Here is a 27899-nt window from a genome sequence, read left to right on the forward strand (position 1 = left end):
TCTAGTCTTTAGGCTTATAAAAGGTTATAGCACTCTCTATATATAAAGCTAAGTATATTACTCTTAGTAAAGCTATTAAAGAAGCTATTTAGATTTATAACTTTATTAATAATTTTAGAGTTAGTATTATCTTTAACTCTATTTCTATTTATATTAATAATAAGTCTACTATTAAGCTTACTAAGAATCTAGAGTTTTACTAGTAGAGTAAGTATATTAATATATAGTATTACTTTATACGTAATTACGTACGTAATAAAGATATTATAATTTAGTAAATTAATAGCAAAGATAACTCTACTAATATATTAACTAAGGCTCTTAATACTATTAAGTTCTAAAAGATCTACTACACTTTAGGCCTTATAATAGGTCTAACTTCTCCTGTAACATTAGTAGTACCTATGCCTTGTCTAGCTTATTCTTTCTACAGTACACTGTTTTAAGCAAATTGTTTTTTTCTTCTTTCTTTTATTTAATTTATTCTCTATTTAGATTTAGAGAGGCTGTTAGTTAGGTATTCTCTTACGTAATTTACTTACTAGCGTACTTACTAGCGCTTTCTTCTCCCTATATAAACAGGGGCACACTTCTTTGTACATAGAACATTAATACATTCTACACTCCTCTCTGTTCTACAATTTGGGATTAGTGCGAAAGGGCTCGCTGTACGATGATTCGGGGTAGATGATGTTCTGGTCGCTCATGCTGCTGCCAACAGACCAGAGGTAGATTGGATCGGTGCAGTGGTTGGTTACGATGGCGCGACCGGCGGCATTGACGCATGCGGCCAGTGCAGTGACGGCAAGTGCGTTGAAGAGCATTTTGAAGAATGTTGCCGATTGAAGACCGAGTTTGCGATTGAAGGTGGACAGTTGTTGCGAGGACAACTGTGACAGCTCTCTTATACTGTTACTACACTCCACACACAGCGTGGCCGTGATTGATCCTCGTATCTGCAGCAACCCTTTCGCTACTTTTGTCTACATACCACGAGGATCATTGCACCGGTGCGACCGAGTAACCGACAGCAAACGAAGTTCTTCGTTAGAGTATTGGTGGCGATCATTAATGATTGGCCAGCTATTTTCGGCCTCCAATGATGCGCGCCGGCATGCAGATACCAATCACATGGTCCCACGTCTGGAGGTACGCTTATTGGTGTCAGCTGAGGCATACTCACGCTACGTGAGGCGTACCAGCCGGTTGTGTATGGGCTTTGTACACTAAGACAGCTCGTATATTACGGTAAGCTAAAACACAATGGCGTGTAGCAGTGACCGGATAGCGGGTACCAGTACGAAAGACCGGGGAAGTGAAACCATATCGGTTTCTTCGTATCATAAGTATAAAATGAGATGTTGGATATACGAGCGTTACACGTTGGCTGTTGCAGAGCTTCTTGCCTGGACTGCGCGAGAGTGAAATGACACCGCTCAGCTGAGCTGAAGACTTCGTCACACTGGTGTATATTAATTTTACGATGCTCATGGTATCTCGTTGACACTGTTGACCGCCTTGGTTGGCGTAGCGTTCACAGCTTCACGCTTCTTCCTGCTCATCTCGTAGACCGTTTTCCTCAAACGGTTGATACTACCCAGTGGCTGATGTGCCACCAGTCCATCCCATGGGTTCAGTTTCATCATGTCCTCCCAGAAGACTCTTCGTTGGGCGCTCAACGCATCTTGAGGCGGGAATTCAATTGTTGCGATGGTCTGATATGGCGCCGTAGCTTCGTCCCATACCACTGAGCCGTCTTCGGTCGGGTGATGAGCAGGTGAAGTACCGAGCTGAATCTGCACTTGACATCAGCAAAAGCGACAACAATTAGGCGTTGTCGAGACGGACTTTGAACTCGTATTTGGCGCCATTATCAGCAAAGTACTCCAACAGCCAATCGCGAAGTGCCTCTCGCGAGTCACTACCTTTGACTTTCTCCTCTCGTTGCTTCATATCGTCGAGTACTGGGAAGAGCGCCATGTGGCCATACCATTCGCCAAAACGAAATGCACTCTGAGTGTAGAACGAGTGGCTGATTATGTTCGTATTCGGGAGCATACCTAGCGCAATGAGTCAAGACAAATAACATCCAGAAACAGCACGTAGCCTACCAGGCGCACTTTGCTTGATCGCATCTGTCCTTAGTTTTGTCGCTGCGGCCAACTTCAAGGGACTGTCAAAGTACTTCTCCCTCAGTTCCATGATCTCAAGACAAGTATCGATATCGGTCAACTCGATCGACGGAGCGTTATTGAAAAACACATCCTGCGTACTGGCCTCAGGGTCAGAGCTTTGGAGCTGCTCACCCTGCACACCGAATACTCGCATTCCCAAACCGCGAGGCCCTGGCTGCTGGTCTGCTTGAAGAAAGACAGGTTCATTAGCATATCGTGCCGCGACATCGTAGATCTTGCCGGGTGTCTTGAATAGGCCTTGTTGTAGGTGGGCCGGCAGGTCCGGAAGCACGGTCATTTTGCCTTTGACAATACCCTGCGTCTTGACGTGCGTCGCTCGAAAAGCATGTCGATGCTGATCGAAATTGTGCTGCTGCATCCTGTTCATCGTCTCTCCAATCTTCTTAGCGGTCTCATCTTCGTTGGGTTTTGGCGTCTCCACCCCCGGCGCATCCCAGCGAAGGTAGGAGTCGTTTGGCGGAGCTGAAGAAAGAGCGCGCTTTGCGCTATCGTACACATCAGAAAGCGACATCTCAAAATCTGGTAATCAATGAATGCCCAGGGCCAAGGGTTGGCTTTGCATGGGTCTGAGTCGCGATCGTGAATGCTGCACTAGCTGTAGCCGCGACGTCATAGATGCATCATCACCGCGGAGGTCCCCAGGGCTCCACAGAACGCGGATAGACGCCAAACATGGTAAAGTTCGGGGGATGGGCAATATTGGCATGGTGAAAAGTTCCAGGATGGCTGTAACAGTTGCGTCTGGTGATCTGTGAGGCTCAAGCATCGACGGGCGGCAAGACCTCCTTCGCTCGACCTGTGCTGAGATCAGCGCGCGCTAAACCCAACTCGGCCTCAGGCATGATGATGCAGGCTTGGAAAAGGCATGACACCTTGACTTTCTCGCTTGGCATCGAGCCAAATCGCATCGAAGAAAATGCCAAATTGACGTCAAGCAATATGGGATTTGCTTCGCTGTCAACGGTCATCCCCCGTCGTCGATAAGACACCATGTCCCCGTCGCGCCCATCATCCTCGCATCCCGAATCAACGACTTCATTGGTTTCAGGCACCTCCTCTACCGACAACATGAGTGCCCGTGCCAGACCCATCAAACGGCGCCCCCGGCCCGCGCAACGAGAAGACTACAACCCCACATATTTGCCATGGAAGAAGCGCTTAGATCACTTTACTTGGTCGTGGTTTGAGTGCACTATGTCGACCGGCGCCATTGCGACACTTCTCGGGCAGCAGCCATACAGCTTCCACGGATTAAAGACCATTGGGAAGATTTTCTTCATTTTGGATATCGTTTTGTTCCTTGCGTTTAGCGCATGCATCACCTACCGTTTCATCCACAACCGTGGATCCCTTAAGCTCAGTCTGCACCACCCACACGAAAGCTTCTTCTTCGGCGCATTTTTCGTATCTATCGCACTCATCATCTACTGTATCGAGCTGTACGGAGTGCCATCTTCAGGACCATGGCTCATCAAGACATTGGAAATACTCTTCTGGTTATACGCGGCCATCGTCATCTTGGTCGCCGTTTTCCAATACCACGTTATTTTCGATCGACGTGAGCTTCCTGTTACCGACGCAATGCCCGCTTGGATCCTACCGGTATACCCCTTCCTTGTCCTTGGAGTTCTGGGTGGTACACTGTTGAAGAGCCAGCCACCTGGGCCTGGCTTCGCCATCTTCGTCGGCAGCGTTACCTTCCAGGGCTTGGGCTGGACTATCGCGTTCCTAATGTTGACCCTCTACTTCACGCGCTTGGTTAACAGCAATCTTCCCGAGATACCCAAACGCCCCGGCATGTATGTGGCTGTTGGTCCGGCTGCATACACTGCGAACGCATGCATTTCGCTTGGTATGCAGGCACCGAAGCACGTCCCCGAACATCTGCTGGGTATCACATCCTTCCCAGTTGGTGATGCTTTCAAGGCTTTCGGAGTTATCGTGGGAATCTTCTTATGGCTAATCTCCTTCTGGTTCTCCGCCATCGCCACCATCAGCATTGTCATCAGTGCTAAGGAGTCACACTTCACCTTGAATCATTGGGGATTCATCTTCCCTAACGCTGGAATGACCATCGCACTCATCTACATCGCCAACGCACTGGACAGTCCAGGTATCAAGGGCGTGTGCAGCGCAATGACCATTGTTTTGGTGATGCTGTGGATCTGGGTGGCGGTACTCAATGTGAAAGGTGTGCTACAGAAGAAGGTCTTGTGGCCCGGTATGGATGAAGACATGGAGGACATTGAAGGGCACGGCCACAAGCCGGGCTCAGATCAAGAAGACGGAGATGTGCAAGTGTAGAAAGCTGTTACCATTCTCAGCGATATATGTATTTAACGAATTGTGTAATGATTCCACTGATGGAATGCTTGTTCTGCCACTAGCCAGCTGTCTCTACACAGAGCCAACGTATTAGATGCGATCGCGGCCAACACATCATTCCTTGCCCACAACCCATCTTCGCCACTACACAGTTGACCAAGATACCACCGCGCACCGTGCATCTAGAACAGAATGTCGTACTACAACATCTACCCCGACACAGTCATTGACTACATGATATGCACCACTTGCGGTACCGAAGCATTCGCATGGCTAGCCGATGCCTTTTGTTGTCCTGCATGCGGTAGCGACAAGTACAAACATCCAGAACATGCGCATCCTGAAATCGCTTCAAGTTTTGATGAAGCAGATATACAAAGACAGCTTGCGAAAGAGCATTGCGAAGAGATTCGGCGACATTTTGCTGACTTGCAAAAGATACATCCAGGGCAGCTATGGGCTGGGGCTACGATAACGACGCGCGAAAGGAAGAGGAAGCGTTCGCTGAGCGATGACGGGCAGCGTCAGAGGCAATGAGCTAGTTCTGCACGAATCAGGCGAGGGTTGAGAAGGCGAGGTGTTATGCATGTAACTATTGCTAAGCGACGTAAAGGGAACTATTTGTAGAAGAACGCTGAATAAGAACCCAATCAGTCAACACCGTACGCCCCTAGATACCCGTAATACTAATACATTAAAGTTCAACTCCACCAAATCACCCTCCCATCTGGAAAATTGACTTCGAACTCTCCTTCCTCTTCAATCCAATCCTCTTAGCCAACTGACCAAACCCACTACCCCTCCTCTCCTTCTCCTTCACTCCCTTCACCTCAACCTTCGTCTTGCCCTTCTCGCCCCAAGGGTTCTGCGCCTCTCGCTCAATCTGCTTCTTGCGCTCCACAGCAAGTATGCCAACTTGATCCACGAACACAGACTTGTCGAGCAAGTCTTCGACCCTGACTCTCAGACCATCTTGGTCAAGAATGGATGCGACTTGTGCCAAGCCCATGATGTCTCCGCCCAGCTGGAAGAAGTCTGAGCCAAGATCAATGGGTGTAGGAGAGCCACGCTCGTCGTGTAGAATTTGCTCCCAGGCCGATCGCAGCGTTGTAGCGAGGGTGTTTGTTTCGTGATTTGAGAGGCCTGTGTCGGTGGGTAAAGTGATCGGCTGCTTCTCCACGGACCGCTTGCGCATCTTCTCTGAGTTGGCGGTAGTCGAGCTACCGGAGCTGACCTCTGTAAACAATGGCAGCAGAGTGTGCGGGTCTTCCGAGAAAGCGATGACATTGGCGCAAAGAATGTCGAATGCGTGCTGTGCAAATTCTGTGGTAATCGTGCTGTTCGGGACGTACGTCAACGTGACATCCATTTCGTTGCCACGGGAGGTAGTGTGGATGGAAAAGTCTGCGAAGTCTTCCTGAGAGCCAACGGCGCCGATGGTGTACTCGATGCCGCCTAGCTGCATAGTTGGCTGGTCATCTTGAATGTTCTGGTCATGTTGCAGAACGCTGGAGAAGTTTGTCCAGTCAGGCCATTCCGTGCAGTGTCGGGTGATCTCGCGGAAGCCGAGCGACTCAAATGGCATGTTCGCGATTTGTTGGTCTTGAACATACTTGAGAAGATCCATTACAGTCCAATCAGGTCGGTACACGATGCGAACAGGTACCATGTTCAAGCAAGGGCCGACGATGTTCTCGACATTGGCGACACCGCCGTTACGGCCTGAGATGACGTGACCAAAGACAATATCAGCCTTGCTCACAAGACGGGAGAGAGTCGAAGCCCAAGCGGCCTTGGCCACCGTTGCGCTGGTGATGTTGACGCCCTTGAGCTTGGGTGCACTGACTCTCTTTTCGAGCGTGATGGATTGGCCAGCTGAGCGCTGATAGTTGGGGCCGAATCGGTTGACAATCTCTGTCATCTTAGAGCCGCGAAGAATGTCTCTCCAGTGATCGTGGGCTCCCGATACTGTCTTGGCAGTTTCGCGTACAAAGTTGCCGAAGCTTGGGGCAGATGAGACTGGAAGGCCATTGTATCCGTCTTGGAGCGCACTGAGAATCTTGGACATGCACACTCCATCGTATTGGGCGTGTGAAAGTCGCATGAAGATACGGTATTGCCCTGTTTGCTTTTGCTTCGCGACCACAAATTGGATGAACGCTTCGCCAAGTCGTGGTCCGCCCTCTCGATCCTTCTGTTGCAGATCCTTGGTGAAGGTGTCGATATCTTCGTCGGTTTGATGGTATATGAATTCTGGTTGAAGCTTCCGCAATACGACCTGAAGGAAGCGATCGCCATAGGGGACGAATACAGTGCGAAGAATATCGAAGGCTTGTACCATACGGTAAGCAGCTTGCTTGAGCTTGCGAAGATCGAGAGGCCCATCTCCATCCAGGTAGAAGTAGTTGAGCATCCATTTTGACTCCATGAGAGTACCAGTGATGGCGAGTGATTGAAAGTCTGTGACAGGGAAGACGTCCGAGATGCCTCCCTTGAATACTTGCACTTTCGAAATGACACTGTCGACATTGGGGTCTCCGAGCATCGAAATGGACCTGTTGAGAGAGCTCTCAACACCTTCCTGGATAGTATGCGTCGCCAACGGCCTTGAACTGATTTTGCGCGAGGCATTTGGCTTCGTTGGGCCGGTGGTAAGCCCTTGCAACCTCTTCAACATAGTCGAATCTCTGTGGCTCAGCTCCGACTCGGCGGGCATCTCGCTGGGAGCTATGCTCTTGGTGTCGGCGTTTGGATCGAACATGTTGTCCTGGAAGTCGCTCCAGATTGATGCGGCTCTGCCGCGTTGGTAAGACCTAGACTGGCCTCCGACACTCTTGCCTGCCACTGAGCCGCCGCCGGCTCGGGACATAACTTCATCAATGACCTCGCCCGCAACACGTACTACACGAGCCATGTCGGCAAATGTGGGGTTCTTGAACACATCAGCCACGGTCATTGAAAGGCCCTCTTCTCTCGCGGCTCCGACGAGGCGCATAGCCATGATGCTATCACCCCCGAGATTGAAGAAACTATCCTCTTGCTCGATGGTGTCCTCCACCGTCTCGAGAAGCTCAGCCCACAGATTGAGTAGCTTCTTCTCAACAATGTCGGGTGTGACTTTGGTAGAGGTCTCGGTGGCAATGACACCAAGAGTGGCGACCATGTCAGCAGCGGTCTGGATCCTGTTCTCCGCATTACTGGCAATGCTCATGCGGCGCGAACGTATAGAGGCTGCTCGTGGTGAGGCTGGGTGTATAGACGCTCCATCGACACTCGGTCGTCCGCGTTGTGACATTGAATGCTTTCTCGTGAGCATCCCCGTCATTTGGTTCGTCATCTGATCGATTGTCGCAGATGTGGGTTCGGTTGTCAGCTTGTTCTGCGCTACGATCTGTTCGACGATCTGGGGCACCATCTCGCTGACGATGGATCGGATGAGGCTGCTCCAGTCAGGTGTCTCAGCTGGCTGCGGCGCCGCTGGTGTCAGATCAGGGAATGTGATCCTCGGCGTACGAGGTGGTGAGGTTGATCCGGCACTGGACATGCTCGAGCTGGTTCTGAGAATAGGACGCGGCTTGGGTAAAGCAAGGTGTCCGGGTGAAGACTGTGTCGGCTTGATCTTGATGAAGTTATCCAAGTCTGAAATGGTTTGCTGTGCGTTGTTGAGCGCCTGGGCCAGGACCTTTGCCATGAGAGCAGAAACGTTCTTCGCCTCGGCATCGGTAACTGCATCACTCCAATACGTGAAGCGCACGGCTTCATCGTCGCGAGTGGCATCGATGTTGACCGTGATAGCGAACTCGCTGGGATCGTGGCCATCAAGCTGCTCGAACTCAATACCAGAGTCATCTGCCGCGGGCTCGTCTGTGTTCCCGCGCCTCTGAATCGAGACGGCAGTGTTGAAGAGCGATTTTCCAGAAAGACCAAGATCATGCTGGAATTGAGCGAGCGAGCAATGTTGATGTGGCATGGAGTCGACAAAGTCGGACTGCACCTTCTCAACGATCTGGAGCAGTGAAGAAGCCGGTTTCAATTGAACTCGTGATACCAACATGTTGATGAACGCGCCAACTGCGCTCTCGATATTGTCGATTGGTACGTTTCTTCCAGACGTGAGATATCCGTAGCACACATCGGAGGAGTTGGTGTAAGAGCGGAGCACCAGAGCCCATGCTGCGAGGAGGATATTGGCGAAAGTGACGTTGCTGCTCTCCGCTAGATCGTGAATCTCGTCAAATCGGGTAAAGCGCATGTCCAAAGATCGAAGCTCTCGCTGCTTACTGGGGTCACGAGGCGTAGTCGGGAAATAGCATGGGCTGACACCGCGAAGCTTGGCCTTCCAGTACAGTACCGCATCATCAACTGGGAGACCGCGCAGGTACTTGATATAGTCGCTGTATAGCGGTCCGTCCTCAGATAGCTCCCCTTGGTATGCTTCCTGGAGATCTTGTCCGATAATGCCGAGTGAGCCTCCGTCGATGACGGCATGGTTGACAATGACCTTAACAAAGATCTTGCCTGAAGGAGTCTGGACGACAGCAGCCTGATGGGGAAGGACAGGTTTCTTCTTGCCGTTGAGAGAGCCATGCTTGATGGACTCTAGCATCTTGGTCACTTCGCTGTCCTTGCAAGTATACTTGACTATGCCAGAATCGGGGCCCTTGACGACAATCTGATCGAAGACGCCTCCTTTGCAGACACTGTCGATGAAGACGGTGCGCAACGCTGGATGACGGGCAACGACTTGCTTCCATCCATCGATGACTTGACTGGCATCGACTGGGCCTCGCTTCGATTTGACCTCGAACGTGGTTGACGACCAGTACGATTCCGGGGCCTTGATCTGACTCAAGATCATCCCGTCTTGGATAGGCGAGCAAGGATACATATCTTCCACCTGATCAAAGGAATGGATACCGGCATGGGGAAGAGTCTTCAAGACTCGATCGAGGCGACTGTAAGACTCCAATGGTAGTAGTGGGAAGTCGGTCATCGTTGGCTGTGGGGTATCGGTCTTGGCCAGTTCGGTGGCGATCTCCTCCAGTGTGCGTTGGCATTCGGCGATCCACCTGCGAATGCCTTTCTGGTTCTTGGAGTAGCGATTGTACATGAAGCTGAGTTGGATCTGACCTTTAGAGACTGAAGCCGAAATCTCGAAGAGTGCCATACGCGTTGTCTTGGTACCCACGTCGGATGTCTCTTCGTCATCGCCGTCCAGCTGCAATGGCTGTAGGAGCGAATCGCTAGACCCAGACTGTTCTTGTCGGCCAAGGTAGTTGAACAGCACTTCCATCGGTGCATGATTGTCAAAGCGTTGCTGCCCATCTTCTGTGAGATAGCGATGAGCAAAGTAAGGTCGGCCATTACTTGTGATTTTGCGGCGGGTATCCTTGACTTGTCGGAGCGTATGCATGACCTCGTCTTCTTCGTCACCGATGGGAATGGTGACCGGATACATGGATGTGAACCATCCGACGGTTCGGGAAAGATCGAGATTACTTGAGTCCCATGCTTCTCGCCCGTGAGACTCGTTGAACAGGGTGGGAGCCCTGCGGTTGATGAACACGCGGGAGAAGGAGTGGACAATAGACGCCAGGAGGATGTCGACGAGGTCTGTCCTGTACACGTGGTGGTTTTCGAAAGCCATCGCAGATATTTCCTTATCGATGACGAACTCATCCCTCTCAGTATCACCGTACACGTTCGATCGAGCCTCCATCCCCCAGAAGGCGTAGTTCGCCGGTTCAACTGCGAGCGGCTGGGTTTGCACGTCGCGTTGTCGATCGATTTGCGAGGCGTTTGAGCTCTGCATCGCATTCCAGGTCTGGAAAGGTAGGCTCTTTGCAAGCTTTGTAGTTGGGCCAGAAGCGAGTAAGTCTTCCAGATCGCCAAGCAACACGCCCCAGCTCACTACATCTACGACAAGGTGGTGAGCCGCCATGAAAAGCATCTGTTTGCCCTTGAGACTGAAGAGATTCACGGCAAAGACAGGACCGGCGCGAATGTCGAGGCTTTTCTGGGTAGCGGCAATGATGGCAGTCGCAGCAGAAGCGGTTGAAACCTCATGTGCCGTGAATGCGTAGGATCCGGAAATCTTCGAGGTGACAAGCTGCTGCCATTTCCCAGCCTCGTCCTTGGAGAAGCGAGCACGTAGCATCGAGTGACATGCGACGATGGAATCCATAGCGCGTTGAATAGTAGCCGGCTCCACGTATCGTGAGATGCGCAGTGATGATGATTGGTTGAAGTGTGTGCCGTTTTCGATCTTGCCGGTCTGGAAGTAGAAGCGCTGAATGGGAGAGAGGGCAAAGGGTTGGTCGCTTGTCTCTGTTCCGTGGTCCAGGATGACTACAGCCTTGATGTCGGCCGCCAGATGGGCCAGGGACTTGGCGCGCAGCACTTGGTTCAGAGTAAGGCTGATACCCTCGCTTCTGCACTTTGCGAGAAGCTTCATGGCAGAGATCGAATCGCCACCAAGCGCTATGAGTGGTTAGTAAACTTGACACTATCCTCTCTGGGGATCACTTACATAGCCAGGACTTGGAAGGCTTGACGTCTTCCACAGGACAGTCCAATACCTTCGCCCAGATGCCCCGAAGAACTGTAAGAGCGGTATCAACAGGTCCATCGGCCACTTCAGGAAGCTCAGCGTTCACGATGCGCTGATGCGTGGCTTCATCCAGATCTTGTAGCCACGACCCGACTTGCTTCTTGTCCAACTTGGTGGAAGCCAAGGCTGGGATACGGGGAACAGCGATCCAAATGGCAGGTACCATATATGATGGCACGAGATCAGACAATCTCTCCCTTGCGCGATTGATTCGCGAGAGCGTTTCTTTGTCGGAGAGTACCGTGCGCCAGTCTGAACCAGCGTTGGTAGCGGCGGTTCCGGGGAAACTGACGACAACCGTGAGCTTCTTCGTGCAGGGACCAATCTTGGGTAGCTGTACAACCACTTGATGGATGTTGTCGTCCGCCTGCAAGACTGTCTCGATTTCATCAAGCTCGATTCGCTGACCCGCGAGCTTGATTTGGTTGTCTCTTCGCCCGATGTAGTGGATAGACCCATCAGCGGTGTACTGGACAAGGTCGCCGGTACGGTAGATACGCGATGTACTACGGGTCGAGAACATCTTCAAGAAAGCAGGGGCTTCGATGAAGGCTTCCGCAGTACGTTCGGGATCGTTTAGATAGCCTCGGGCGAGTAATGGTCCCTCGAGGCAAAGCTCTGCGGTTGCGCCGATGGGTGCAAGCTCGTGAGGATTGTCAGAGTTAGTAAGCCAAGCACGTCCGCTCTTTAGGGCGCGACCAATGTTCGACGGGTCTCGTTGTGCAGAGACATGATCATTAACGATAGCAAACACAGTGCCCTCGGTAGGACCGTAGCCGTTCTGTAGTTTGACCCCGTTGGCCCATTTGTCGACCACGTCAGATGTCATCGCCTCACCACCGGCTACCAGAGTCTCCAATGTCGGTACAGCGCTTGGTCCTTCCAGCGTACCGGCAACTGACGGTGTGAAGAAAGCCCAGTTGGCTTTGAGATCTGTCACTGCAGCGGCGAGGTCCGTGGTGCGCTGTTCGTCTGATGGTACACAGATCGTGGCGCCCCTAAGAAGGACGGCGAGGGTTTCGCCAACGGAAACGTCGAAAAGGAAGGAGCAGAACTGGAACACTCGAGAAGTAGGCGTGACATGAAGCCCTTCACATATCGCAGCCGAGCTGGAAGTTATACTCTTGTGCTCTACGACCACTCCCTTGGGTTGTCCTGTGCTACCTGAAGTGAAGATGACGTAGCAGGTATTGTTGCCTTTGGCGCGCTGCGATAGCGGTCCGGAGCAGGTCGGTAGTCGTCGAATGGCGGTCTCACTGACATTAAACACGTGATCGACCATGTCCGTGAAACGATGGGCATACGGCGGTGAGCACAGGACGATCGAAGCTTTGCATGCCTCAACGATATGCAGATGTCGTGAAGGCGGGTCTGATGAAGATAATGGCACGTAGCCTGCGCCAGAGATGAGAATAGCCATGATAGCTACGATGGCCCATCGCGACTTGTCCACACAGATCGGGATCAGAGATTCAGGGCCAGCACCAAGCTTCACTAGCTGCTGTGCCAGTTGCGATGCAAGCGCGCCAAGCTCAGCGTAGGTGAGTTCCCCATCGAAAGCGGTCACGGCTGTGGCAGCGGGCTGAGATGCAGCCTTCTGGAAAAAGAGCGAGGGCACAGTGTCATCGATGAGATCAGGCTCATACGCGTTCCACTTTTGCACGAGCTGCTTGTCTTGTTCACTGAAGACAGCTACATGACGAACATGAGTAGCTGATTGGAGTTGGTTCAGCACCGACTCAAACTGGTATAGAAGGCGCTGAACATGCCAAAGCGAGATGACATTTGCATCGAAGTGAGCCAAGACATCGATCTTGGTCGATCCCATCTTGCACTCAATCACGAGTGGGTATGTGAAGAAATTGCCCTGATCTTCGTTCTCGTGAACGGTCCACATGGAGTCGGCGAGCTCCTCGTTCTCCGTTTGAACAACCAAAAGGTTCTGAAAGTCGCATGCGGCTGCCATGTCGTCGCCGAGTGCTTTGATAGCAGAAATCCCATGGTGTTGGTATGGGATACGGTCGGTGACATTCGTCGCTATCATCTTGAGCAAGTCGCTAACAGTAGCGCCGCGATCAATTTTGACCCTGGACGGAACGGTGGTCAATGTAGGACCACACACGTCCGTAATTCCCGCGACGGCAATGTCTCGCCCAGCAAGAGTCTCACCAAACACCACATCATCACTTCCGGTGTAGGCAGAAAGCAGCAAAGCCCAGGCAGCTCGTATGACATTGGCTGGTGTGACGTCTGTGTTCTTGCGAGGTGCAAGCTTCACGGTATGTTGGAACATCCGTCCGTCGGATGTTGCGTTTGAGGTGGCATGGGGTGGCTGAGGGAACTGGAAGGCGTTGAGACCCATCAAGCTGTTCTTCCAGTAAAGATTCGAGGCAGAGGCATCAGTGCCAGAGATGTACCCCACAAATTTGGAGTAGGGTGTCTGAGGGATGGTGGATGTGCCGCTCGAGTATATCTGCTGCACTCGCTGAAGCATCAGGTAGATACTCCAGCCATCGTACAAGGCATGATGCAGTGTCCATACAAAGTACCGCTCCCCTGATGTCGTAGTAACCAGTGAGTACGCTGCAAGTTTGCCACCGAGATCCGAAGGAATGGTCATCGCTTCTCCTTCGGCACTCATGAGCGAGGTCTCTTCTTTCCAGAAAACAGGATCCTTCTTCATGACAGCTTGCACGAACATACCGGATGGTAGCTGGATGATGCGAGTACGAAGGATGTCAATCTCTTGAATGGCTGTGTCCCAGGCCGCCTTGAATTTCGTCATGTCCAAAGATTTTGGTAGCGCCAACACGTGCTGCGCGACATAAGCTCCAGCTTGCTTGATGGAGAGCGTGAGAAGCGCATCCTGGAGTGGACTCGTCGGATAGGCGTCCTGGATGTTTTCCTTCGGAACTCGACATTGCTGGACAGCTTCGTCCAGTACTTCAGCTCTCGGAGACGAAGCTGGCAGCAGGTCAAAAGGCTGCACTGCCTTCTGCGGCTGATTGAGTGTGTTAGAACGGGTACCAATCTTGGCTAACTCGGAGAGCTTCGGATTCTTGAAGATATCGATGAATGATAGCTCTAGCTGTTCGGTATGAGCCATCGCAACGAGACGCATGGACGAGATGGAGTCGCCACCAAGGCGGACAAAACTGTCGTCGATGCCTACTGCAGAAGGTGGCAAACTCAAGACGGAGCACACCGCCTTGTGGATCTTCTTCTCTGCCTCGGTCGTGGGCTGCTTCTTGTTCGCCATGCTTGTGAGTCGGTACAAAGCCATTGTCTCCCGACTGAGGTTTTGTACTAAGCTGCGGAGACGATTGCGGTCTAGCTTGCCCGCCGAAGTCCAGGGCAACTTCGTGACAGGGATGAAGATCGAAGGTATCATGTACGAGGGCAAAGAGCCGGCGAGCCCATTCTCAGTGTCTTTGCACATGTCTCGAAGCTCGTCGCTGAGCGGAAGAAGTAGTTCATCGGAGGCGGGCAGGTCGGTCGAGGGCGGCTGGACGTTTTGCGCTTCGTCTCCGGCTTGACCCTGAGTAACAGCAAAGAATACTGCCAAAGCCTTCGCAGAGCTGCGATTGGAGGGTGCGACTAGTTCCACTGCGGACTGTACGCTTTCGGGGAAGTTCTTTCCTACGTGAAACTCGATCTCACCCAGTTCAATTCTCTGACCGTTGAGCTTGATCTGGGTGTCCTTACGACCGATGTAGTTCACGGACCCATCTGTGTTGTAGCGGACAAGGTCACCTGTCTTGTACATGCGGGCTGTTCCAGAGACTTGGCTGCCGGAAGAGATAGTTTTCGCCCAGGCAGGATCAACGATGAAAGCCTTCGCGGTCTTGACTTCATCATTCAGATATCCACGGGCCACGGTGGGGCCTTCAATGACGAGTTCGCCGACGCTACCGATAGGCATGAGTTTGTCGTGGTTTCGTGGGTGTACGATCCATAGTCGACATCCGCTTCCGGTACCGATGGTGCCTGGCTCTGAAACAATGAGCTTGTGATCCAGTGTGGACTTGTATGCAGTAGCGGCTACTACTGAGCACTCGGTAGGGCCGTAAGCTGTTCGTTGTCAGTACGGAGCCGAACGGGGAATATAGGGTCTGTATACATACCGTTGATGAAGCAAGTGCTGTTGCCCCATTTCTTGAGGATGGGTCCGGGAAGCGCCTCGCCTCCAGAAACAAGCGTCTTCAAACCAGGGACACGCTCTGGCTCGATAGTTCCAAGAACCGACGGGGTCAAGAGTGACCAATTGACTCTCAACTTGCGGATGGCGCCAGCTGCGTTGTTCATGCGATCGTCATCTGTTGGCACGCATACCGTGGCGCCTACGGTCAAGGCTGAAAGAATCTCGATACAGCTTGCGTCGAATGTGTATGAAGCAAACTGGAAGGTGCGAGAGGTTGCATTGATATTCATGCGACGCGTGAAAGCAGCTGCACTTGTACAGAATGCTTGATGAGGAATGATTGTTCCCTTCGGCTTGCCGGTAGTACCTGAGGTGAACAAGCAGTACGCTGCGTTGTCGGGAGTTGCTGTGGAACGTGGCTTGCTGGTCACTGGAATTCCGAGCTTCTTGATGGATCGTTGGTCGACGATAACGGCTGCCTTTGCGACCTCGCTTGCTTTGTCGTGGTATCCGCGCGAGCACAACACCACCGGGGCGCCAACGTCTTCGATAAGCTCTCGAAGTCTGGTTTGCGGATGCTTCGGATCCAGCGGCACGTACGCTCCACCAGCCTTCATGATTGCAATCATGCTGACGATGGCGTATGATGACTTTTCGAACAGAATTGGCACGAAAGTCTCAGTGGTCACACCGATAGCCTGTAGATGGACTGCAAGCTGATTGGTGATCTTGTCAAAGTCTTGGTAAGTGAATGACCCGTCCCATCCTTCCACAGCCTTCGTTGCTCGTGGTCTCGTCAGTGCCTGATCATGAATGACGTCGTGCACACAACGGCGGATAGGTGGCGGAAGTTGTGGGTTCCATTCGGTGATTTGTCGGAGACTACTATCGGTGAACACGTCCAGCATGCCAACAGTGAGCTCCGAAGCACTGCTTTCAACAACGCTGTCCAGAATCTTGCTGAAAGTATCGGCCATGTTCTGTGCTTGAGAGGGGAGAATCCTGTCTTTCGAATAGCCAAAGTCGACAGTGATGTTGTCGTCGGTAACATCTGCATTGACTGTGACAATGTATTCGCCGGCATCTTCCGCTTCCATATCTTCGTAGGTGAGAGCCGTCTCCTCCGGATCGCTTGACAGACCGCGCCTTTGGAAGGTGAAAGCCGTGTTGAACAATGAAGGTAGTTGAAGGGCATGCTGTATGTCGGCAAGAGAGCAGCCCTGATGCGAAAGAGCCTCAGTAGAGCCTGTTTGGAGAGCCTCGAGGAGCTGGGCAATGGTCGTGTCATCCGAAAAAGATATGCGTGAGATGACCATGTTGACGAAGCAGCCCACGGCCTCCTCGATGTTGGTGACCGGAATGTCTCGACCAGAAGCGATTAGGCCGAAGGAGACATCAGACGTGCCTACATAGTAATGAAGAGTGAGAGCCCACGTAAGCTGGAGCACGTTCGAAAGAGTCACACCATTGTGCTTGCAAAACGCCTGAACATGGGCAGTGCTACCGAGGTCTATGTCAACTGATCCTGACTCTGGAGAGCTTGGGATACCATCGTTGAGGGTGGGAAAGAAGCAGGGCTCCATCCCGGCAAGATGCGTCTTCCAGTATGACAAATCAGCATCGCTGGATTTGGAGAGCATGTATGCAATGTAGTCGGAATAGAGTGGTCCGGCATCAGCCCGTGTCAGCTTTCGTGCGTACGCACGAGCAAGATCCGTAAGTAGATTGGATACCGAGGTGCCGTCATTGATCGCATGACTGAGCTCGAGCTTAATCCAGACTTTGCCAGTCTTTGTTTTGCAAATGCTCATGCGATGAGGTGGCACAGCCTCGCGGCAGTCAATGGGCGATTGATCTCGCAGAAGCTTGGCAACCTGATCGTCCTCGCAGTCGGCGAGGAGTTGAACTCTTCCGGCTTTCTCCTTGACTACGACCTGATCTTTCGACCCGTCCTTTGCAAGGCTATCGATGAAGATAGTTCGCAAGGCCTGATGACGGTGCACTACGACTTGCCATGCTTCGGTAAGACGGCGTGGATCCATTGGCTTGCCATCCGTGGACTGTACTTGTGCCACGGTGTGATACGTGTAGAGCTCGGGATTGCGTGATTGCGTGTGAAGAAGACCCTGCTGCATTGGAGATGCCGGGTATATATCCTCTACATCGGTGAGGGTGATACCGGCGGGCAGAACCGCGGAGAGCCTGGATGTACCGTTGTAAAGAAGTGGAAGATGCTTGAAGTTGCTGACGTTACGCTCCTGTCGAACTTCGAGAAGCTGTTCCACGGCATCGACGAGGGTCTGGCGACACTGTGCAACCCACGCACGGATCTCGTTCTGTCGTCGCATGTTGCGATTCCATCCAAAGGAGAGCTTGATAGCGCCCTGGGAAACCGCTGCCGTGATGTCAAAAAGCCCTAGGCGGGGAACATCCGCTCCAACTTCGCGAGAGTCGACCTCATCGAGCGAAGTGAACAGTCCCTCCTTGCCGTCTTGTGTTTGAAGCCTGCCAAGATAGTTGAAGACAGCTTCTGCAGGCCAGTGGCTGGCATATCGAGTCTGGCCTTCCTCTGTGAGATTCCGGTAGGCGAAGTAAGGCCGCCCTTTGTCTGGCGTACGGTTTCTGAAGTCTCTGACCCATCGGATAGTGCTGATCATGTCTGTGGCTTCATCCAGTGGGACAGGAAGATGGATAGGCGTCACTGTGGAAAACCAGCCCACTGTGCGCGAGAGATCTTGGCGGCTATTGAAGGTTTCACGACCGTGGCCCTCATTGTGTATCGTGATGGTGGACCTGTCAGAGAAAACCTTGCGGAACGACTCAAATAAAGCAGCGATGAGAATGTCAAGGATTTCGGTAGCCAGAGCGTCCTGTGCACCGAGGAGGAGCATGGTGTCTCGAGTCGACAGCTGTACATCCTCTTCCACTACGTCTCCACTGAGATTGGAACGGCCTTCCATGCCCCAGTAGTCGAAATCTCCCGGTGCAATATCCCCAGCCGGAAAGACACTTCTGGCGTTCTCTTGCTTGGCCTGAATGGTCTGCTGTTGCAGCCACAGGTGATAGGGTAAGCTCTGAGGTGCTGGCTGAAGGCCGTGAAGGAGACCCTGCAGATCTTCGAGGATGATTCCCCATGACACCACGTCGATGACAAGATGATGAGCGACGAGTGCTATGGCCTGAGAGAAAGATTGATCGATGTCAAAGAGCTCGATAGCAAAGGTCGGACCGTTGGAAACGTCCAAGGTTGCCTGGCTGTCATCGATTATGGGTCGTAAATTGGCATCGTCTCCTGCTTGCACGTTGTGGCGACGAAGTCTAAATGACGTTGGTGCATCTTTTTCGACTCGCTGCTTCCAAGCTCCTGCTTCGTTCTTGGCAAAGCGTCCGCGAAGCATTGGATGAGTTTTGACTAGAGTAGTCACCGCCGCCCGAAGCTCTGCAGTCTCGACATTGCGTGAGAGGCGGAAAAGCTCAGTCTGATTGAAGTGGTTGTGCGCATCGCCAACGGTGTCGAAGAAGACGTTTTGAATTGGCGAAAGATCGAAGGGCAAATCGTAGTCTACGGCTTCCGATACAACTTGTGACTTCTCGGAAACATTGGCTGCTGAGGCCATAGCCGAGATGGATTTGGCGCGAATGATATCCTGTACGCTGATGGGAAAGCCCTGCGCACGACACTGCGATGAGACTTGCATAGCGGCAATTGAATCACCGCCAAGATGTAGGAAAGACTGGTTGAGACGGATATCAGCGACTGAAAGGTTCAGAACCTTGGCGAAGATAGCTTGCAGCTTCTTCTCGATCGCATTACCGTCGTTGGATCCGGTGTCGTCCGATCCAATGGCCGAGATCAGACGATAAGTAGGCTGGTCCATCTCCTCCAGCCACTGGATCGCGCGTCTTCGATCCAATTTACCGGAAGGCATCAACGGGAAGCGCTCGACAGCGACCCACAAGGAGGGTATCATGTAGGCGGGCAAGCGCTCGCATAGACTGTCCCGAATGGAAGCAATGTTCAGCGAGGCACTTTCTTGCGGCAACACCTTCAATCCGTTCCCCGTGCTCATCGTAGTCGTGCCCATGTTTTGGAGGGACACAATTGCGACAAGTCGCTTCGCACAAGGTCCAGCCTTAGGCACCGAAGCCAGAGCGGTTTGTACGTTGTGATCGTTCAATAGTTTGTGCTCAACTTCAGATAGCTCTAATCGTTGGCCGCGCACCTTGGTCTGGAAGTCTTTGCGACCGAGATACTATTACAGTTAGTATGCGTCGAGCTAGAGTAATGGAAACGACTTACCAGCATTGTGCCATCCTCGTTGTATTTGACCAAGTCACCAGTCTTGTAGATGCGCAGGGACGCTGAGGAGTCATTGCTCAGTAGACCTGGAGACCACTTGACATGCCCAACGAAAGACTGGGCTGTCTTTTCGGGATTGTTGAGATATCCGGCTCCAACTGCACCTCCCTCCAACAAAAGCTCTCCTATGGCGCCAACTGGTGCAAGTACGTTGTGGTTGTTCCTTGAGACGATCCAGCCTCGTGCTGTGACAGCCTTTCCAAGATTGTTGGGCTTCATGTGAGATGTCATGATACTGGTAGTTGCGACAGCAGAGCATTCAGTTGGTCCGTAACCATTGCCGAGTGTGACCTTGTCCGCCCAAGTGATCAGGTCTTGCTGCGACATTGCTTCGCCAACAAGGAACAGAGTCTCTAACATAGGGACTTGCGATGGCGACATCATACGCACGACCGACGGTGTGAGAGCAGCCCAGTTGACATTGAACTGGTTCATGACACCAACAAGATCGTTCGTTCGGGTAGCCTGGTCTGGTACGCAGATAGTACCGCCCTGCATGAGAGTGCTTAGTATCTCAATTAAGCAAGCATCGAATGTGTACGAAGCGAATTGGAGTACTCTAGACGTATTAGAGATCTTCCAGCCAGCCACGAATGCAGTAGAACTGGTGACCCAGTGGTTGTGGTTCACTAGAGCCCCCTTGGGTTTGCCGGTCGACCCAGAAGTGTAGAAGGCGTATGCTGGAGAGTCACTGTGTACTGAAGGAAGACGCTGTAGACTATCATGAGGAGTCTCAGTTGCTTGCCGATCTACAACCAGGGTGCTGGACGGGATAGACTGGCAAAGCCCTTCATACTGTGGCGCGCAAAGGACCAGGTCGGCGCCAATGTCTGAGACAATTTCACGAAGGCGGAGAATAGGTGCCTCGAAGTCCAAGGGAACAAATGCTGCTCCAGATTTGAGTACAGCCAGCATGGCGACGATGGTCCAACCTGACTTGTCGAAGCAAAGCGGGACGAATTGATTTGGCTTAACCCCAAGTCGCATCAACCGGTGCGCGAGAGCAGAAGATCGGTCGTCGAGCTCGCGGTAAGTCATGACACCAGTATCCCAGGCATTGACAGCAGCAGCGGTGGGACGAGTCGCAACCTGGTCCTCTTCGATAACACTGTGAATGCATCTACGGATTGATGGCACTGGCTCGCGATTCCAAGAGCCGATCAGATCACGGTCAGCAGGATTGACTAGATCCAGGTCATCCAACGTTCGCGTGATGTTGTCAGCACCATTCAACTGCGTGAGGATGAAGTCAAATTGCTGCACCATGCGCTGAGCGAGCCACTTTTCGACAACGCGATCATCGAACAACGCTTCTACCAGAACGCCAGTCGAACTGACCTTGCAGTTGAAGACGAACGCATAGCTGAAAAAGTCAGTTCCGATAGTGTTGGCACTGATCATGTTCCACAGAGGGCTCTCGGCGTCGAAGTCGTCTCCTGACTCGATACCCAGAAAGCTCTGGAAGTCACAGGCTATGGCTGTCTCGGAACTGAGTTTGCTGATGTGTTGTAGACCGGCGAACTGATATGGCAGCGAAAGCGAAGACTGTTTCTGGGTCTCTTTGAGATACTCGTGAACTGTGGAAGTGCGGTTGAGCCGCAGCCGGACGGGTGCAGTCGTAATAGTGGGGCCAATGATGGACTCTATGCCAGGAACGGAAGCCTCGCGACCACTGTTGGTTTCACCCCAAATAACGTCATCTAGTCCGGAGTAGGTGGCAAGGAGAATGCCCCATGCTGCGCGGATCATGGAAGGGACGGTGACCTCGAGGCCTGGGTTGCGTTTGAGCTGTACAGAGTGCAGCAATTGGCCATTGGCTTCCACGCGGTGATCTGGGGATGGCAACTGGGGGAATTGTGACGCCGTTACGTTGTCAAGTTGCGAAAGCCAGAACGCATCGGATTGCTTCTGTTCCAAACTCGTAATGTACTTCACGAAGCGCGAGTAAGGCACAGTGAGGGCGATGTTTTGGGTTTCGTTGCGGTAGTGTGCTTCGACTTTGCGGAACAATGCTGTCCAGCTCCAACCATCGTAAACGGCGTGGTGGGCAGTCCATACAAAGAAGACCGAGTCAGTCTTCTCACCAACGAGGGTGAAAGTTGTTAGAGGTGCGCCGTTCTTGGCGGGAAGCTGCCTGGTGGTCTCGTTGATGTCTTGGATGTCGGGGAGAGACTGCCACTCAATCTCTTCGCGTAACACTACCTGCAGGAAGCCATGCTCCTCTGAGTAGACGATGCGCGTGCGCAAAGTGGCCTCGCTGGCAATGACGGCCTTCCAAGCCTCTTTGAAGCGCGCCAGGTCGATGTCGGCTGGCAGGCGGTAGATGGGCTGCACGACGTACGTTCCTGGATCCTTGTTGGTGAGCATTACAAGACCCTCTTGGAGCTTGCTGCATGGGTATATGTCTTCAATGGAATCGGGGAAGACACCGCACTCAGCTGCAGCCAGTGCCACGATAGCCTGACGGGAAGACTGCGGGAGCAGCTCCATAGGCAAGGTATCTGCTTCCGGCTTTGCGGCATCATCGGAAGATAGCATCACCGCAGTAGCGGCCATGTCTAGCAGCTTAGGCTGCGCGAACACATTGGCGACATTGAGCATAACGCCATCCTTTCTAGCCGCAGTGACGAGCTTCATGGCGCTGATGGAGTCCCCACCAAGGCGGAAGAAGGAGTCTTCTGCGCCCACAGCGCTCGCGTCGAGCTTCAGCACCGAAGCCCAGAGACGCGCCAACGCGACCTCAGCTTTTCCAGCAGGTGCGCGGCCGCTCTTGCCTGCTAAGCGGAAAGGAGTCATGTGTGATTCAGGAAGGGCTGCCGCCAAGGCGCGTAGCACCTTCCGGTCAAGTTTGCCAGACGTTGTCATGGGCATGCGGGTGACTGGCATGAACATGGAAGGGACATAGTAAACAGGGAGCGCATTGGCGAGCGCGATTTCCACCTGCTTGGCCACTACGCGTGCCGACTCGCCCATCTCGCTGATGGCAGCTGGAGCCTCATCTTCAGAGAGGCACATGAAGGCTACGAGCGCTTTTGTCTTGTTGCTGTCGTTGAACTTGACCAGCTCGACAGCCGACTTTGCGCCAGCCGGTAGGTTCAGCTTGAGGTGGTGTTCGATCTCCCCCAGCTCAATACGTTGGCCATGCAGCTATGTAAAGTTAGTTGATGAACTTCAGAATGATATGTGATCAGACGCGTACCTTGACTTGAGAGTCTTTTCTGCCCAGATAGATCATGTCACCGTCGGAGGTGTATTGTACGAGATCGCCAGTACAGTAGAACCTACGTCCCGTGGGGCCCATGACACGAGCCCACTCAGGATCCATAAGGAATGCCGCCTTTGTCTTCTCGGCGTCATTGAGGTAACCGCGGCTGAGGATTGGTCCTTCGAGGATCAACTCTCCCTTGCAACCAATAGGCATCAGGCGGTCACGGTTCTCGGCGTCGACGACCCATCCAACGCAACCGATTGCCTTGCCGATATTGGTAGCTTCGCCGCGGCCATCACTGAAATCTTTGAACGCCGAGTTGATGGATGCTTCGCTAGGTCCGTACATTCCAACAAGGTGGACATGTTGACTCCAGAGGTCGATGAGCGCCCTGGTAAGAGGCTCCGCACCAAGACAAAGGCTTTTAATTGAAGGGACCTGTGCAGGCGTGAGAAGTGCCGCCACCGTAGGTGTGAGATCCATCTTGTTCGCTCTCAGCCTAGCGATGGCACCAGGAAGATCGTTGACACGATCGGCTTCAGAGGGTACGCATACGCAGCCACCTCGCTGGAGAGTAGTGAACATCTCTTCTAGTGAGTTGTCAAACGTGTATGAAGCGAACTGAAGCATGCGCGAGTCCCGGTTGATGCCGAACTTGGAGCCGTGGGCCTCCGCGCTGGTGGCTATTGCCGAATGCTCAAGTACAACACCTTTGGGTCGCCCGGTACTACCACTGGTGAAGATGACGAATACCGGGTTGTGGGGCTGCACGCTAGGGCAGGCAGGACCACCGACAAGAGGAAGACTCTGTAGAAGTGCATCATCTACTATGATGACATTGGCCACGAGACCGTCGAACTTGGATGCACGCGAAGCAGTAGTCAGTACCACTTGGGCACCAGCATCTTCGAGACGGGTTTGGAGCGCTGGGGCGGGATGCGCTGCATCGAGTGGGACAGCAGCGCCGCCTGCCTTGAGAACAGAGAGCATGGCAATAATTGCAAAGGCACTCTTGTCGAAACAAGTAGGCACGAACACCTCAGGTCCAACTCCAAGCTTGACGAGATGATGCGACAAGCGATCTGTGGCGGTCTTCAGCTGGTCGTATGTGTACTCTCCGTCGTGAGCACAGATCGCCTGTGCCTCTGGTTGAGAATCAGCCCATCGGGCGAATATGTTGTGTACACACTCGTTGATCGTGGCCGGCATGACATTCCAGTCCTGTAACTGTTGCAGGTGCCTCGGGCTGAGATGGTCCAGGGATGAGATGCGCCGTTTCGAGTTGAAGACAATGTTCTCGAGCGCACGCGCGAAAGTGTTGGCGACATTCCTAGCCTGTATGGCGGTGAGATGGTCTGTCCAATAGTCGAGATCCACAGCTGCTGTGTCATCGCCGACTTCGATATTGACACTAACTGGGTACTCGGTCGGATCGTAGATCGGTCGAACCTCGCGGAGAGTGACATCCTCTTTGGGAGAGTTCTGTTCCTGGGGTAGGCGACGGTAGGAGAGCGCAGTATTGAAAAGGTTGGCGCCGGAGAGCTCGAGCACGTGCTGAACGTCGGCCAAAGCGATATGACGATGAGGCAAGGCTTCCATATAGTCTCTTTGTACGTCCTGAAGTATGTCCAAAAGACAACGAGACCCATCCGATAGATCCACGCGGCAGACGAGCGTGTTGATCAGCGGTCCGACGATGCTTTCCACTCCATGGACTTCCTCCGCATCACGAGCGGAAGTGAGGTAGCCGAACGTGACGTCGTTACTTCCGATGTAGCAGCTGAGTGTCAGTGCCCATGCAGTATGAAAGACGTTGGATAGCGTAATGCCATTGGTGTTGCAAAAGTGCTGCAGATCGGCCAAACTTATACTGGTCAGATCGAGGCGGATAGTGACCAGTTCTTTGGCTACAGTATGGCCTAGGCCGTCGTCAAGAGTGGGGAAAGAGCAAACCTCACTACCACCGAGGTAAGATTTCCAGAACTCGAGGCTGGACTCTTCAGGTTGCTTCGCAAGCCATGCAATGTATGCGCTGTAGGGAGTACCGTCGAGAATGGTTCGCCCTGCGCATGCTTTTCTAAGTTCCTCAGCCAATAGACTCATGGAGTGGCCGTCCATGATGGCATGGCTGATATCCAGAGAGCAGTAAATCTTCCTGTCGACCGTAGTGCAGATGGTGAAACGGTGGTTTGGGCATCGACCGTGGTTGTAAGTGACGGAACGCTGCTCCTCAATGCGTTTTATAGCATCCGTCTCATCCAAGGCTTCGAAGTGTACGATGTTGGCGTCGATGTGTTTGAGAACCACTTGATTGTAGAGACCCTTCGCACCGACATTCTCGATGAAGATCGTGCGTAAAGCTGGGTGTCGTTCGACGACTTGTTGCCAAGCGTCAGCGACCTTCTCCCAAGAGATATCCCCGTGGATCGTGGTAACCTCGTGAAGAGTAGCCGCAGCGTAGAAACCGGCATCCTTGGTTTGTGACAGCAGCAGGCCTTCCTGCATCCTTGAACATGGATACACATCTTCAGTGTCGGTGTCCCGAATGCCAATGGCTGAGAGGCTATCGATCATGGCTGAGAAGCTCTCGTCCGTCAATGACAGTAGCGGAAAGTCGCTGAGTGTTGGCTTCGGGTCGAGGATAGTGAGACCTCGGATCATCTGCGAGATGGTTGACTGGCATTCCGATACCCATTGCTGAATGAGTGACTGGTGCTTCATGTGCCGGTTGAACGTGAACGCGACCTTGAGATGACCTTTGAAGACGAAAGCGGAGATCTCAAAGAGACCCCACCTGCAGGTTTCGTGACCAAAGTCAGACGTGCCGCCAGCCTTGCCTGTCTCTCCGGCCATGGTGCCGGATGGCTGGAGAAGAGCGTCCGCTCTCTCGAGTTGCTGATATTGGCCGAGATAGTTGAACAAGATCTCCATGGGCCAGTGAGTTTCGAAAGTATCACGACCTTCTTCAGTGAGACAACGCCTAGCAAAATACGGCCGGCCATTACCAGGGATTCGTCGTTTGAAGTCCTTGATCTTGCGGACTGTATCTGTAGGATTGCGTGATGGCGATACAAGGATTGGAGATAGCGCGGTGAACCACCCAACAGTGCGGGTGATGTCAATGTCTGAGTCCCAAGGTTCACGCCCGTGACCTTCGTTGAAGATGGCAGGCACAGGTCGGTCGGTAAAGACATGTGACCAAGACTGGATTAATGATGCAAGCAAGACCTCGACTGGCTCGGTCTTGTAAGCAGTATGGCAGTTGGTCAGGAAGGCGGCACTGAGCTCCTTGTCGAGTTCGAAGCTGGCATGACTAGCATTGCCGTAGGTGTTGTCTTGATGCTGAATGCCCCAGTACGTGAAGTCCATAGGAGGAACATCAACAGCAGGAAGGACCTCATCAAGCTCGAGCGACTCAGCGTGATCACGTTGTAGCTCCGCCCATTTTTGGAACGGAAGAGCAGGGGCAAGCAACTGCCCGCCTTTCAAGATCTCTTCAAGCTCTTCAAGCAATAACCTCCACGTGACTAGGTCAACAACTAAATGGTGACCGGTGAGGAATGCATACTGCTCGTCACCGAAATCGAAGAAGTCGGCAGCGAACAGCGGGCCAGAGACGTGATCAAAACATTGCTGCGAGTCGGCGATCTGAGTGTCGATTTCAGCTTGTGATGTTACGTCAAGATGACGAAACCGGTAGGAGCCACTGATATCGTCTGCACTGGAAGTCAGCAATGTGCAAGCGACTCGCCTACAGAGCAGCAGTAGTACACGAGGCCATGTAGGTTGGGGCACTAGCTGTTAGACTTACTTGTAAGACGCTGTTGCCAGCCATGCTCAGGTGAATGCGTGAACCGTGCTCGCAGCATGGAGTGGCGTGTTACGAGCTGTTCCACCGCAGACTGAAAATCGCCGGCGTCGGTCTTACGTGACACCCGGAGATAAAAAGATTGGTTGAAATGGCCATTTGTGTTTGGACGCTTGAAGAAGAGTGATTGAATGGGAGAGAGCTCGAAGTCCTCATCGAAGAATTCCTGGTGGTCATAGGCTGAGTTGCCGACTTCTTTGACAGCAGCCGACAACTGGGTGATGGACTTGCTGCGCAACACCTCTTGGACGCCAAGACTCATGCCTTCCTTCCGACATTGGCCCACGACCTGCATGGCAGAAATGGAGTCTCCTCCAATCGAAAGAAAGGATTGGTCGAGAGGAACATGGGGCAAATTGAGGACATGAGCCCAGATAGCTTGGAGGCTCTCCTCGACATTAGTGACGACTGTTGATGACATGTTGGGTCGTGTGTCGTTCCTGTTAGACACTGGGTGAGCAAATGATTGTATTGAGGGGTCAATGTGATGCTACATCAGGGCATGGGCCATGTGAAGGGTTCTGTGCTAATCGCGCGGTACGCGTTTTGCTTGCATGGAGGGTATACTTACAAAGATCAGGTAGAGTGTGTCTGACGAATCTGATTGTCAGCAACAATGTGATTAATTTACGTACCGTGGATTACAACTTCTCGTCGAGTATGAGAAGGGTGGCGAAGGCAGATGCGTGCCTTTTGTGCTGCCGACAAAAACTTGGGTATAGCAATCCAAAGATTCTAGATTCAGTCACACGGAATGTCTGTGATTGAGAAGATGAAAAAGCTCAGTACGGGCCTCAGGTTCTACTCTTGCATATGCTGCGTGGGATCGTCATTCGGGGATAGTGAGTTACTCCTGAATCCCTTGCCACCTGATACGGGGGTCTCGGCATGGCAGTGAAATCATCATAGGTTATTCTTGTCTGTTTCAAGCCACACAGACTGGAGAAGCATGGAATGCGAGCGCAAACAGCCGGGGCCTGCAGGCAGGCATCGTCTTCGAGAACGAAGAAGCATTAGCTGCAAAGACCCGCAGGCGCCCCAGGCCAGCTTAGAGATGTTCGTGATTGGAGGCGTTGCGCTGGATAGACGAAGGAGACGGACGAGCTGGGCATGAAGCGGTGGACACGCTGGCGAGTTCCTTTTCGAGTTGCACCAAGAGTAGTGCATACCAGATTGTGCGAAACCAAAAAGC

At 52.6% G+C, this 27899-nt stretch overlaps 3 protein-coding genes across 3 annotated transcripts; 1 reads left to right on the forward strand and 2 right to left on the reverse strand.

The window, feature by feature from the left end:
• Positions 1-1487: 1487 nt before the first annotated feature.
• J4E85_003905 (uncharacterized protein) lies at positions 1488-2706 on the reverse strand (the record flags this gene model as incomplete). Its single annotated transcript, XM_051468170.1, has 3 exons — positions 1488-1796; positions 1849-2060; positions 2112-2706. 3 exons carry the CDS (start codon positions 2704-2706, stop codon positions 1488-1490), a joined length of 1116 nt encoding a protein of 371 aa, XP_051327762.1.
• Positions 2707-3263: 557 nt separating this feature from the next.
• J4E85_003906 (uncharacterized protein) lies at positions 3264-4499 on the forward strand (the record flags this gene model as incomplete). Its single annotated transcript, XM_051468171.1, has 1 exon — positions 3264-4499. The coding sequence occupies one exon, from the start codon at positions 3264-3266 to the stop codon at positions 4497-4499; it is 1236 nt and encodes a 411-aa protein (XP_051327763.1).
• Positions 4500-5235: 736 nt separating this feature from the next.
• Positions 5236-27128, reverse strand: J4E85_003907 (NRPS; the record flags this gene model as incomplete). The annotated part of the gene is made up of 6 exons (XM_051468172.1): positions 5236-11000; positions 11050-15201; positions 15255-19524; positions 19572-22778; positions 22831-26555; positions 26651-27128. The coding sequence occupies 6 exons, from the start codon at positions 27126-27128 to the stop codon at positions 5236-5238; spliced, it is 21597 nt and encodes a 7198-aa protein (XP_051327764.1).
• Positions 27129-27899: the final 771 nt, after the last annotated feature.

The sequence above is a fragment of the Alternaria conjuncta genome (genome assembly GCF_024043145.1).
Source record: "Alternaria conjuncta strain BMP 0040 chromosome Unknown scaffold_5, whole genome shotgun sequence".
Classification (NCBI taxonomy): Eukaryota; Fungi; Ascomycota; class Dothideomycetes; order Pleosporales; family Pleosporaceae; genus Alternaria; species Alternaria conjuncta.